General features: G+C 51.0%; 3 protein-coding genes across 3 annotated transcripts; 1 reads left to right on the top strand and 2 right to left on the bottom strand.

Moving 5' to 3' along the window:
* LOC306947008 (vitamin D3 hydroxylase-associated protein-like) lies at positions 1 to 6943 on the top strand (the record flags this gene model as incomplete). The annotated part of the gene is made up of 15 exons (XM_079536173.1): positions 1 to 195; positions 1024 to 1137; positions 1463 to 1606; positions 2405 to 2538; positions 2915 to 3121; positions 3507 to 3547; positions 3882 to 4006; positions 4147 to 4272; positions 4441 to 4538; positions 4682 to 4781; positions 5267 to 5310; positions 5736 to 5775; positions 6276 to 6384; positions 6576 to 6721; positions 6818 to 6943. The coding sequence occupies 15 exons, from the start codon at positions 1 to 3 to the stop codon at positions 6941 to 6943; spliced, it is 1749 nt and encodes a 582-aa protein (XP_079392299.1).
* A 1396-nt stretch (positions 6944 to 8339) lies between these two features.
* NSUN4 (NOP2/Sun RNA methyltransferase 4) lies at positions 8340 to 11410 on the bottom strand (the record flags this gene model as incomplete). The annotated part of the gene is made up of 6 exons (XM_079536281.1): positions 8340 to 8613; positions 8797 to 8921; positions 9415 to 9569; positions 9748 to 9902; positions 10593 to 10999; positions 11312 to 11410. 6 exons carry the CDS (start codon positions 11408 to 11410, stop codon positions 8340 to 8342), a joined length of 1215 nt encoding a protein of 404 aa, XP_079392407.1.
* A 988-nt stretch (positions 11411 to 12398) lies between these two features.
* Positions 12399 to 13772, bottom strand: UQCRH (ubiquinol-cytochrome c reductase hinge protein; the record flags this gene model as incomplete). Its single annotated transcript, XM_079536384.1, has 4 exons — positions 12399 to 12668; positions 13302 to 13463; positions 13600 to 13626; positions 13731 to 13772. 4 exons carry the CDS (start codon positions 13770 to 13772, stop codon positions 12636 to 12638), a joined length of 264 nt encoding a protein of 87 aa, XP_079392510.1. The 3' UTR covers positions 12399 to 12635.
* Between the last annotated feature and the right edge of the window lie 349 nt (positions 13773 to 14121).

Raw genomic sequence — 14121 nt, forward strand, 5'->3', positions numbered from 1 at the left:
ATGAGGCAGCTCCTGCCAGAGACAGAGCTGGCTCCTGCTGCTGCCCTTGTCCTTCTCTGTGGTTCCGCAGCAGCTGTAGTGGTCTGGAAATGGCTGGGCAAAAGGCACATCCAGAAGAAGATGGAAGAGGCTCGGAGGATGCGGGATGAAGCTGTGAAGAAAATGGCAAAAGCTGTCCAACAGTTCAGGGAGCAGGTAACCCATCCTCGTGAGGAGCTAAGACCCACTGGGGTGTCCGCTCATGTTCTTCAGCTCCTCCTCCTACCTCACCTCTCCATAGCTTTTATAACAAGGATCCCAGGGGAGATGTGCTGGCAGCCTTCAGCAAGGGCTGCCCTGGGAGGAAGGGAGCTCACATCTTCTGAAGCTGGATGAGCTGGAGGAGATGTGGTGAAAGCTTGCAGCCAGGGAGATGCGAATTACACTTGGAAGAGGCTTGGGACAAAGGTGACAAAGACTCTGAAGATCTAGAGGATTTGAACCAATGAAGGTCATTACCAATGAAGGTGATCAGCACTTGGTCCAAACCCTGTAGATCCTTAGGGGTGTGAAAATATCTCTTGCCTATATGGTGGAAGCAAAAACTCTTCTTGAGTCTAAGGTAACACATCTGTCCACACGCCTATACCCTTGGCTGTGAAACTTGGGTTCTTAGTAGCTCTTGGAGAGTCTTCAAAAGAAATTTTACCAGAGTTTCCAGCAAATAAGGCCTCTCAGGCTGCCCAGAAAATGTGACCCTATTTTACTAGTGAAACACAGGGCACTCAGTGTCATTTGTGAGCAACCAGGAGGTGACAAGTGTGTGAATGAGCCAGGCACCCACTCAGCCAGCGTGAATGCAGCCCTGAATTCTGCAGTACTCATTTCTAACCCCCTTCATTCCTGCCCTATTTTCTTCTCCACGTGTTCCAGCTCAATTAACTCAACATTTACAGCAGTAATATAATAATAATATCTGGAGATAAAGCATAGCAGCTACAAGTATGTATTTCTAAATCATCCTTCTTCATCTTTCAGTCGCAGGTCCCCAGTGACAAGACAGATGCCATCCTGTCCCTGCCCCTGCTGGAACTCGCTGGAAGGTTGCAGGAAGGGTCTCTGTCCCCCAGGACTGTCCTTTATACTTACGTACAGAAGGTGAGTGCCTATTTGCATCCTAAGGGCAAATTGCTTATGTTATCCATGCTGTGATGTGTGGGATGGTGACTTGCTGATTATGGCATGCCTTTAATATAGCAGATACCAAAAGAAGGATGCAGAAGGACAGGGATATCTCTGTCTAATGGGTCATAGCCATCACCAAATAACCCTTTCAGATGGTTTGAGCCCTTTCAGATGTTGTGGGGAGGGGGTTACCATTCAAACCAAGCTTCTCACTTTGTAGATCCAGATAGCTACTGGATGCAGCCATGTCATTTCATTGCTCTTAACTAACACCTCTTCCTCCATCTGTCTGGAAAAGGCCCTGGAAGTGACCCAGCAGACAAACTGCGTGCAGTATTTCATCCCAGAGTGTGAAGAGCAGCTCCAGGAAATACAACAGCAGAGGAAGAAAGGACTTCTCTATGGCATTCCTGTCAGCATCAAGGATCACATTGGCCACAAGGTGCTTCCCTTAGTGCCCATGAAACATCCCATCCTGAGCTGGGCTAGGTGGTGAAGTGAATGAACATAGGAACCTGGCTAGGCTTGGGGCTGTGACTCCATATCTCATCGCTTCTGCAACCCACGGAGTTAGGAGCTGCTGATGAGTCGTGATGATTTCTTAGATGATCAGCTCCATGCTGATTTACCAACACAGTTAAGAGGATGCTGAGCCCAAAATAAGACCCAGACACCAAGGCTAACAGAAAAAAGGACCATGCTGTCATTGCCAAGGGCTTGTATTCCCTCCCTGAACGTTCAGCAGATGCTTCACCTGGACAGCAGGATTCTGGGTTTGATCCTGAGCAAGTGAATAAAGAATGCCTGCAATGTTGCATCTATGTCAGGGGAGAGAAATAGCATGAAAAAGAGCAAGGGTAGGTTTAGGAGAAGCCTTAACCCTGTGTTTGGCAGCATTGTGCTTATGATAGGAGGGGGAATCCTTGGCCCTTCATGTAAGGGAGTGGATTAGTACACCCCAAAGCGAACACCAGATCTTACTCAGAGACAGGTGAGGCCCTGGGACAGCTGCCCAAACAAGCTGTGGGTCACCTCTGTAGGTGCTCAAGGCCAGGCTGGATGGGGCCCTGGGCAGCCTGATTTACTGGGCACAACCAGCCCTGGACAGGGGCTGGGAACTGGATAGGCTTTAAGGTCCCTTCCAACCCAACAGTGTTATTGTTCTATGATTATGATATTCCTTCCAAAACAGCAGGGAAACTGTGCTGACACTGTCCACTGTCACCTCTCCTTTCTGCAGGGGCATCTTTCAACCTGTGGGCTCGTGAAGTTCCTCGGCACTCCAGAGCAGGAGGACAGTGTCCTTGTTAAGGTTCTGAAGAGACAAGGCGCCATCCCATTCGCTAAGACCAATGTGCCACAATCCCTCTTCAAGTAACATACATCATTAGAAATGTCTCTTTTCCTGAACCTAAAACACAGCCTGTAGCTCATGGGTTTTAGGGACAGACTTCTTCCTGTCTCCTGAGATGTTCCCAGACAAATCTGACTTCCATTTGTTGCCAACAATCTCAGTTCAACTGAAAATGGCTTTTCAGTAAGATTAAGGGGGAAAAATCCCACAATGGCATAACAGAAATCAAGTGCACTTGTGCATGGGAGGTGGCTTAATGGGAACGAGCCATGTGTGAAGGATTTACAGAGTGGAAGGAGGGGTTGGCTATGCCATGAAAGCCCACTGCAAGGAACAGGCAACTAACTCAAGGGGCTTGGCTGCTCCTTACATCCTCCTTGCTGGTTTGCTCCACAGCTATGACTGCAGCAATCTCATTTTTGGCCAGACGCTGAACCCCCTCAACCACCAGAAGACCCCCGGGGGCTCCTCAGGAGGGGAAGGAGCTCTGATTGCAGGGGGAGGCTCCCTCCTGGGCATTGGCTCGGACGTCGGTGGTAGCATCCGTCTTCCATGTAGCTTCTGTGGGCTGTGTGGCCTCAAACCCACAGCCAAAAGGCTCAGGTAGGTGCTGGGGTCTGTTCTTCCCACTCTGCTAGGAGACTCTTAGCTCACAGCCACCCTGTGCACCTACCTGCCATGTTCAGGGAGGAGTCAGTAAGCAGACGGATCTGCTGCCTGTTCGTGTAGGGTGTCTTTGGTGAGAGAATGGGAATTCAAACCTGTCTGAGTTTCAGTCCTTAAATCTCTGGAAGCTCCAAAATTGAACAATTTTTGCTTAAACAAAAGTGGTTTGGGATTTTTTGTTATCATTTTCATCAAGATTTTCTGTTTTACTCAGTTCAAATTTATTCTATTTCAGGACCTGAAGACTAACAATGCGTTCAGACAGGTTGGGAACATTTTTCTTTTACTTGAAATAACCATATATTTTTTTCTTTTCCTGCAGTCTGTCTGGAATTAATGGCCCAGTTGATGGGATTGTGTCAGGTATGTGAATTTCAGATTGTTTCTCTCCAGGTGCTGCAAAGAGCAGGGAGAGTGGAATGTGGTAGAAGCTGAGGTTTGCTTCTATCTGCTTTGTAGGACACTGATGTGGGTTCTAGAAGCCCAGGTGCAAATTGCCATGTCTCCCTGGGGTCACCTCAGTGAAGTTATGTCATCTCTGAGATCTTCTATCATCCTCCAGGCCTGAGGAGGGCTGAGACTGCCAAGATTTGTGTGGGGGCCAATCTAGAACATCCCCTCTCATTGCCCAATGGTTCCTTGCATGATGGCACACCCCTTTTATTTATCACAGACATTTTCTCTCATCCCATGCCAGTTCAGTGTGCACTGGGGCCGATGGCAAGGGATGTGGACAGCCTGGCCCTCTGCATGAAGGCGCTGCTCTGTGAGGAGATGTTCCAGCTGGATCCCACCGTGCCCCCCATCCCCTTCGATGAGGAGGTGAGCCTTGTCCTCAAGGGTTCTGCATGCCTCAAGGACCCGGTTATCTTGACAGTACTGGTGTGGTTTGTGGTTTATCAGACTGAGACACCCCAACATGGGAGGAAGGCAGCACCAGACTGGTGTCTCCTTTGCTCCAGGTGTACTCAAGCTCCGCTCCCCTGCGGATCGGATACTATGACACAGATGGTTACTTCCCATTGCCTCCTTGCATGCAGAGGGCAGTGCATGAAACCAGGGAGGCTCTTCAGGCAGCTGGGCATGAGGTGAGCACCACTATGGGAGCAGAGACGGCTGGGATGGCAAAGGGCTGCCCAGCAGTGTGAGGAGCCCAGGGAGGCTTCTACTCCAGAGGTCTACAACTATAGCCATAATCAGGCCATGGAAATTATTCACATCCTCAGGCTGCCACATGATCTTATGTTTTCATGCAGCTGGTGCTCTTCTCTCCACTTCACATCCACCATGTCATGACTGAACTGTTCTTGAAGACATTTTTTGCTGATGGAGGCCGTGCTTGGTTGGATGTGTTGTAAGTAGAAGCATTCCCCATGCCCATGAGCACAACTCACAGCAAAACCAGCTCTTTTCACACCCCCAAACAGGAGATACTCAGCTTCCTGTGAAAGGGCCAACAGCTCCCCGACATGATCCCCTCCTCTTGTCATTTTTCAGTACAGGAAATATTGTAGATCCAAGCTTAAAACCCCAGGTGAATTTCTGCAGGATCCCAAGGCTTGGGAAGAAGATGCTGGCTCTGATTCTTAAACCTCTGGTGAGTTCCTGGCTTCATTCTCTGCTGAGTGGTGTCAGTGAGCCTTGAGGTTCTTGAAAGTGGGATAGTACTGGCATCTCCATACACCTCCAACTAGGAACACTGGGACTTCAGGCCAAGGCACATGCTGTGATATGGGAAGGTCTTTTCCAGGATCCTGCTGGGGTTTATCCAGTGCAAAGGAAAACGAGAACAAGACCAGCTAAGAGCTGTGAAAGAATAGTGCAGAGCCCACAGCAAGAGGTTCTCCAAATGCTATATCTATTGGTGCCAGGTTTCCTACATGCATTGGGATACTGTGGCAGGGGGAGTCAGATTTGAAGCTCTATCCTAGGTTGGAAGCAAAGCAAAACAAGAGCCACGTGGAGCCTTTTTAAGCACTGTCACATCCCTCCTCAAGGGCTGAGGCAGGACAGCAGTGGATGTTGGCTGGGAGGTGCTGCACCCCACCTCATCTCCCTAACAGCAACTCTTCTCCTTTCCAGTTTCCCCGCATGGCCGACTATCTGAACGCCTTGGGTGGCATGAGGTAAGACAGCATCCTCTGCAGGAGTGTCTGTGGAAATGAACTTTACCTTCTCCTCTGTCTGCAGCGGGGTGGAGGGTGCTGGGTTCACAACAGGTTCTGACCCACTTTCTGCAGGACCTGTCCTGCCCTGGATGCTTCAGATTTCAAGAGCTTGTTTCCCCACTCCTCTGGTGTTACACTGTCCCTAGTGTTACTAAAAGGATTAGGGGACTTGGGTAGGAAGAGAAATCTTCCAAACATTTGTTGTTTAACTGTATGGACAAATGCCAAAGGAAACTTGGGTGAAATTGGGCAAGATACATTACTTTATGGAATTGCTAAAATCACTGAGGGTTATCAACCTGGAGAATTGTTTGAGCACTTTCTCTTCCTCACCAAAGTGCTTCAAAATGGCTATAAAAAGTTGCTGTGATTTCCACTCACAGGTCAGTGAAGGAAATGTGGGATCATCAGCATCAAATAGAGGTACGTTTTGAGGATTTTTCTCTCCAACATCATGTTATGAGTTGAGTCTTAAGGGCAAATTCCAGGCTTGTGGAGGCATCAGTATTTAAGAAAGTGGGGTGCTGAGAAGAACAGAAAGAAAGGCACAAAAGAGAGCTGAGAATGGCATAGCTGGGACTTTCGGGTCAACCCACTTAAGACTTGACTGGCTGCACAGTGGTCAATGCCCATGCTCAGTTGCCCCAGTGCAATAGGGCCAGCTAAGGAGCGACCTTTCAAATTCCTGTCCATATTTTGTCCACGTGCTGTGGAGACAGATGCTTATACACTGGATTTTAGTGTCTGCCTCCCTTTGGGGATATCAGCACTAAGAGACTGCAAGAGCTGGTTCTACTTCAGGACTGGGTCAGCAGTGACCTCTATCTGCTGTGGCAGCACTGTGACTCAGCAAGGGTTCCTCCGCCATGCATGCTCCAAAGAAACTGAAATGCTCCCAGCATGTCTCCCCTTTCCTCCCACAGGTGTACCGCTCTGAGTTCATCACCCAATGGAAGGAACTGCAGCTGGATGTCATGCTGTGCCCTGTGCTGGGGCCAGCCTTCACCATAGGGTTCCCTGGGAAACTCCTCTGTAAGTGAGCTTTGGCCTCCCTGGGGGCAGAGAGGACTGGCCTTGTAACAGGACTGGGACTTGTGGATGATCGGCCCTAATTAATCTCATCTCCAAGCAGCAGCTGCTTCTCAGGGCCTTCAAAGAACACGGATGTAATTGAAGGCACACTAGCCTGTGGCCACATGTATTGTCTGTTTTTCTTCTTTCAGCTGCCATCTCCTCTACGATGCTGTACAACGTCCTCGACTTCCCCGCCGGGGTCGTACCTGTCAGCACAGTGACAGAGGCCGATGAGGAAGAGCTGAAGCTCTACAGAGGATGCTGTGATGACCTCTGGGACAGGATGCTGAAGCAGGTATGTGACACAGGAAGTGCTGGATGTTCAGAGTGACGGTGTCACTGAAAACAGCAGCTCCTAAACGTCCCCTCACCGCCCGTGTCCCCATTGCAGGCTGTGGAAGGAGCTGTGGGGCTGCCCGTGGCCGTGCAATGTGTGGCATTGCCGTGGCAGGAGGAGCTGTGCCTCCGGTTCATGAAGGAGGTGGAGACCCTCAGCCGAGCAAAGAGAGCAGCGTAGCCCCTCCAATCCCACCTCAGCAGGGTGGGAAGGGGGACAGCTCTGCGTCACTGCTCCCTTTTGCAATCTGAAGGGCATAGAATTACAGTAAGGAGGGACGGAAGAAAGAAAAGCTATTTCCTGCCCCTCTTCTTGCTGACAATCACAGATCCTGTTAAAGGACACAGCCATTTCCTCAGTAGCCATCACAAGGGCTGTAAGTCTGCCTTCTTATCCTGTCCTGGCTGAGACGCTGCAGGACTCAGCTCTAAATAGCCCAGCAGCTGAGGCAGAGACCAAAACATCAGCATAAAAACTGCAGCACTTCATCACAGTGATGAAGACTTCACAGCACCAAACTTCTTTGTAAAAGGGAATCTTGCCTGCATCAGTCTTCCTTGGGAGAAAAATGATAATACCCAAAGACTCCACCTGGACACTGCAGCTTCGCAACACACCTGTCCCCCATTCCTCTGCTTCTCGTTAACCTTTTCCCCTTTTTTGCACCAGTGGCTGAAAACAACCAGTCACTGTTGCTGCATTAATAACTATACAGCATTCCCCACCAGCACACTGTGCAGTCACACCAACACTTGTCAGAGATGTGACGCAGAGAGCTGAGCTCAAATGATCAACAATCCATGAACTGCACCTTCCTGAAAGGATGGATACGGGTGGGTGGTCACTTTCATTTCCATCTATGCAGCGTCTTGCAAGAAGCAGGGCAAGAATAAGGGAAAACTCAGTAGTGTTTTCTTGCTGGCAGAGGATGCAACTATGTGGCTAACAGCCCTGCATGGAATACATCCATGTCTATCTATTACTGCACCACTATTCTGCCCACAAAAATAAAAATATTATAATAAACTTGAGTAACCCTCCACTGATGGATACAATCATACAAGTGCAGTTATTACCCAAAATCATGCACTTTCCCACTGGCCATTACACAGCACCCAGAACGTGTGGCAGTTCACACCCCTCTCAGCCTGTCTGTGGGAGATGGCAACACATCCCTCTCTACAGCACTGAGCTCTTTCCACCAGCAGACCTCAAGCATCACGAGTGTGTTTCCAACCCCAGCAGAGGAACACTCTTCAGATCCTCTTCTTTCAGGATCTTACGCTGCTTTTTCTAAAAGCAGACAGGAGAGTAGAGAGCTGGTAGAGTAGGAAGCCAGAGATCCACGCCCAGCTAGTATTTATTATCCTGAACACGTTCACATAAGGTGAAAACAATTTAGCCCATCTGAGACATTTAAAAAGAAAAATAAATATCCTTTAAATATGCTCTCCCTGGACATTCAGGGTATTTCATGATAGCCAGCAATCGGGAAACAACATCAGTTCCAAACATGATGGCCCAGAGACATATAGTGAGGAAAGCTGAGTTGCCCCAAGCCCAGATCTGCCATCCCTTATGCTCGGCGTAACTTGCAGAAATACATCGGCCCAAAGTTGGCTGTGAGGTGAGGAAGAACGAGCTCCCCCAGTCGGCAACCTGAGAAGAAACAAAATGTGTCCTGGAAGAGCATCCTAAAGTGGCTCAGGTCCTCAACATGGACAGTGATGTTGAATTGGGTTTGTGCAACGTCTATCGCTCTCTCGACCACGTGTTCATTCTGCAGCTGAGACAGGGAGCACGTGGAGTACACCACCTCCCCCTCTGGCTTGGCAGCAAGGATCCCGGCCCTGTGGACAAGGTGGAAAAAACATACCATCAGGGGAGGAAGAGGAAAGTATGGGACAACAGCAATAAGGAAGCCAGCAAATAACCCATATGAGGTGGGGAGAGCTCCTGACTAGGCACGTATAAGTAAGAAGAGGTTTCAGTGCTAATCCATACAGCAACAAAACAGCTTCAAGCTCACTCACATCAGCAGCTGCAACTGCAGCATTGGCAACATCTGACGCTCCTTGGTTCTCATTTTGTGGAAGATGTTGTTCTCCTCCTCCATGACGGAGTGCCTGTCTGTTGTGCAGGGCACATCCACAAGGACCTGCAGCAGCACAGATCCTACATCAGCTCTGGGCCTTGGTCTGTCTCAGAAATCCCCCAGCACCACCTCACCCAATACTTCCACCACACCAGACAGACAAACTCAGCCCTCTGTACCTTGCCTAGCTTATGCCACCAGATAAAAATACAACCCAGGATACCCATACTCACAGATCCTGGAGGAAGGGTACAGCCAGAGGAAATATTACTCTGTATCTGGCTTAGTCTTAGCTCTTGTTCAGCATATCAGGCTATGCAAAGCTATACAATTACACTGCTGTCCTCCTCTGAAACAGGAAGAAACTAAACTAGATGTGAGGTGCTGGCATAGGTTGTCCAGAGAGCTGTGGGTGCCCCATCCCTGGAGGTGCCCCAGGTCAGATGGGGCTGGTGGGGGCAACCAGCCCACAGCAGGGACTAGAACTGGAAGGGCTTTAAGGTCCCTTTCAACCCAACCGTTCTATGATTCCTTTCACTGATTTCCAACCACTCACCTTATGAAAAGTTCCACCTTGCAGCTCTCCCCAGTCTCTTCCATCATGCGATGTAACGCTCACAGTCTCCCTGATTTCCTTGGGAATGTAGCTATTGAGAATGTGGTACAACCTCCTTGTTCGGGAAATGGAGACGTCATTGGCTGCCAGATGCCCTGAGGTGAGAGATGGGAAACAGCATGCTGAGAAATTCACTCTGGAAAAAAAAAAAAAAACAACACACCAACTCCTATAAGCAGAAAAGATGAACAGAGAGGCATCATCATGTACCCCACACTCTCTCCATCTCAGCTTTGTAACAGAATGGGGCTGAGGAACAACTCCTCCACTTACCACAAGCCCCAGTCTGCAGCAAAGCCAGCGTCTTGCCACCTGGAGCTGCACAGAGGTCCAGGACGAGGTCATTCAGCTGCACATTGAGGGCCAAAACAGGCAGGAGGGATGCTGCATCCATGAGATAGTAGCTGAGAATCCCAAGAGAGTCTGGCCTGGAAACCACCATTTTGCATATAGAAAGCAAGGGAAAAAAATATAATTGGAAACTAAGATGAGGATGGCCAAAAGGACCTGGTGCTAACAGCCTGACACTGGTGCAGCAGAAATGCTAAGTCACGACTTGAAGCAGTGATGGAGCACCTGGTGGGAATGCAGGGCCAACCCAGGGGAGTAACCAGAAGATGTAGAGTCAGGATCCAGCCCTTCCCAGACCTCATTTAAGGGTTGGCAGTGGAGGTGAGGCTATCTCTCTGGAGAACATCTAAGGGTAAGAAGTTTTTCTTCCTTTGTTTCTGTGTCCATGGCTGCTGCATTTGGGCTTGTTCTCATTTGCTGCAGCCTAGGACTGTACCACCCCACTACTATCGCTGAGCTTTCTATCACATTATAGATTACAGCATTACAACTACCAATGTTGGTCTGTAGCAGGAACAGTTACAGAAACACAGACTCATGGAATCATAGCATGGCTAGGTTGGAAGGGACCTTATGGACGGATCAGCCAGCTCCAACCCCTGCCATAGGCTGGGTGGCCCCCCAACAGCTCTGACTGCTTAGGGCCCCATCCAACCCAGCATTGAGCACCTCCAGATAAGGGGCAGTCAATAAAGCATTACCAGAAGCCTGACTGTGCCTGTACTATGGTTAAAAGTGGAGTGAAGGAAGCAGGAGAACCATCTCACCACGCAGGACGGAAGCGTGAGATGTCACCCCTGGGGAAGGTGTAGCACTTGATGTTGGAGCTGACAGAGGCATGAAGCAGCGGTGACGTCTCTGTTGGCACCATCGTCCCATCTCCACCAGACCCCTCCAGGGAAGTTTTCCTCCTCTCTACTTCCACACCCTCACTTTCCTGCCAACACCGCGCCCTTCTGGCAGCTTCAGAAACAAAATCGGTGGCGCTGAGCAGCTCCAGCTGCTGGGCAATCAGGTCGGCAGAGGCGAAGTTGTTGAGCAGGGCTCCATACTTCTGCTCGCACAGCATTGCAGCTCGCACGGCCGGCCAGCGCTCCTGCAGCTGCAGGCTGTAAGTGGTGTCAAAGTGGTGCAGTGCCAGGCGTGTGGCCGGGATGCGCGGGGAGGTGGTGGCCTTTGGAGAGAGACATCCAAGGGGTGAAGGGGCTGGGAGCCCAAAACCCGGAGCATTTAGGAGGGGAAAGGCAGGAGGGCTCAGGGAGAGGTGTATGGGGTGTAAGCTGGGATAAAAGGGGTGAGGGGTGAAGGAGGGTGCAATGGGAGCCGCGATGGGTGTAACGGGGAGAGGGAAAAGGGTGCAGAAGTAACAGAGCTAGGGGTGTAAAGAGGATGAAATGGGGACAGAAAAAGGAGGTGCGATGGGAGAGGCACAGCGAAGACGGATCGGAGGGAAGAAAACAAGCGCGGAGCTCCCCCCGGTTCTCACCCACTTCTTCTTGTAGAGGTACCGCCGAGGCACCGGGCTCAGCCCCAGCACAGGACCTCTCCGCAGCAGCATCGCCGCCCGCCCGCTCCGCGCCGCCATGGCCGCGCTCAGCAGCGCCTTCCGGGGCGGGACCGGAGCTCCCAGCCCTCCCTCGGGTTCGAGGCTGCCGGGGAATGTGGTAAGCTGAGCCGGCCTAATGCGGACCTTAGAGCTGTGCGAATAGAGCTGTTTCGAGCTGTTAGGGATTGAGCTTGAGAACCACCAGCAAAAGGATTGCGTTGCTGCTACTGCTGCACTAATAGCAGCTGCATTTAAAAGGTGCCATTTTGCTTGGTCAAAGAGACGAGGAAGTATTTGCTGCCCAAGGAAACAGCCCTGTAGTATTCTTGTTGTTAAACCTCCTGCTCTGAAGCAGAATGACAGAGCCTGAACTGATAGGTAGCACTTTATGATCCCTAGGGCCACTCCTGTCTCTGGATGTTCTGTGATTTGAGAATTCAATCTCACCACCACAGCCCCAGGGCAGCAGAAAGGGCTGATGCTTACAGTGGTACTACAGCAGCAGCGCCCCAGGCCACCACTCAGACTCAGATGGCACCACCACTGTGCCCACCTGCAGCCCCAGGGACAGCTGCTCTGGGCCACAACACACAGGTGACAACAGTCTCCTCCAACCTCTGCTAGCAACAGGGGCAGCTGAAGGCTTTCCCCAGAGGCACATTAAACAGGAATGGCATCACCTCATAGCTCACAGGAGTGAAGCGTGTTATAGGAATCATAATTGCCTCCCTTCACTTCCTCTGGGTAGCAACATCTCTGGGAAGACCAACTTAGTCTCAACTCACTGAATGAACAGCATAAGTCATAAGTTCAGTGGTGTCTGCTGCTCCAACAGGTGAGTTTTTACCAGTGGGATGGCATCAGCCTCTGCTCATCAAGGGTGCACAGAACGGAAATTCCTACGGGAGGGAAAGGGAGAAAAAGTCTCTCCTGGATACGAGCAGGTGGGGTGGGCTCTGAGCCTCACTACTTTCATCATAATTCCATACCAGTACAAATGAGCACTACAAGGACTCTGAAATAAGCTGAGAGCATTTCCACAGGAACTTTAAATGTTTAATATGGAAAACTACAGAACATTCACGAGGTTTTTGTGTAGCTGCACATCTTCGATGAGAACAGACACAGTGACATTCTGGTGCTCAGTCACTGCCAAGAAGCCACTTTGTACTTCACATTGGCAATAAACAGGCAGAAGCAGTACTGTGAACCGATGAGGCTCTTCTGATGGACTGTGGAAGCAGATGGACAATCACTCCTGCATTCACTTCAGCTTGCTGAAGAGTTTGTGGGCAACCTGAAAAGGAGACAAAGTGCTCAGTAACTGACAGTTGTCCCAGTACAAAAGGGCTGGGAACCATCACAGCTTTACCACCAGGCTCTTGGCTCTCTAGGTCACTGATGCACATCTGCTCTCCTCATTTTTTTGCAACAAGTTAATTCCAGCAAACTAACTAGATTTCTTATAAATCTTTCAAGCTTAAAAAGGTAAGTCATAGAATCGTTAAGGTTGGAAAAGACTCAGAGATCACCCAGTCCAACCTCAACCCACCCCACCATGTCCACTGCCCACATTCCTCAGTGCCACATCTGCACAGTCCTGGAACACCTCCAGGGACAACGATCCCACCACCCCCCTGAGCAGCTGTGCCAGCACATCACAGCTCTTTCTGAGAATAAATTTTTCCAGATACCCAACCTGCACCCCCACTGGCACAGCTTAAGGCCGTTACCTCTTATCCTATCGCAGTTATCTGGGAGAAGATGCTGACCCCAACCTCCTTTCAGGGAGAAAAGCGTTAAGCCCACAGTTCTTAAGAGCTCCTGCCACGACTCAACAGCAACCCATTTTTACACCTAGACTGAAAAGCCGAAGGCCTTTCAGCTCCCAGCACCGTTGAGATGTGCCACACGGCAGCGCTGCACTTACGCAGTGGTCCCGAGCATGCAGAAAGTCGAAGAGCTCCTCCGTGCACTGCTCCTCTGTGTGGGACCGAGAGGACACCCTCGCATCGCACTGCTCCAGGCGCTCCCGGGCCTTCACGCACTTCTCCGTCTGCTCGCAGTGCTCCCTGATCGTGGTGAGGGGATCCTGCGGGCACGCCATAAGCGCGGAGGGCGGCGGTTTACCTCGGATTTCCTCGTCTTCAAAGCCCGGTTGGCAGCCGGGGCCCGCAGCCCGAGCTCGCCGCGTGTTCCCCGGCCCTCCACCCCACTCCCCGACTCACCACCAGCTCCTCTTCCTCCTCTTCCTCCTGTGGACAAAGCAAAGCACAGCCGTTACCGCCCGCCCTGACACCGGGCCTCATCCCGGCTCGCAGCGCGCTCCCCGCGCTCCGCCCCGCCCGGCTCCGCTCACCTCGGGCTCCCCAGCGTGAACAACGGTGTCTCGCAGCCCCATGGCGGTACGAGAGGACTAACCAGGGTCACCCGCCGGAAGTGCCACTCTCAGCTCCGGAAGCGGAAGTGATCCAAAAGCGCTCCCTGACTTTTTCCCGCCCTTAACGCTTCCCCTCCCAACGTGGCCGCACCCCTGACCTCCTCAACATGGCTGCCGGTTTATGTTTCTCCCCCCCCCTTCCCCCCTTATCTCCAGAAATCACAACGCTGTAACCGGGCGTTTAGCCCTTACTGCAGCACTCTGTCTGCTAGCCCACGGTCGCTATGCCGGCCTGCCTGGCCCTAGCGTAAGAAAGGGGAAACCCTTTGCCACCTTCTCAAGATGGCCGCCCGATCTTCCTCCCCAACCC

This window comes from Tetrao urogallus (assembly GCF_951394365.1).
Source record: "Tetrao urogallus genome assembly, chromosome: 5".
NCBI classification, from domain to species: Eukaryota; Metazoa; Chordata; class Aves; order Galliformes; family Phasianidae; genus Tetrao; species Tetrao urogallus.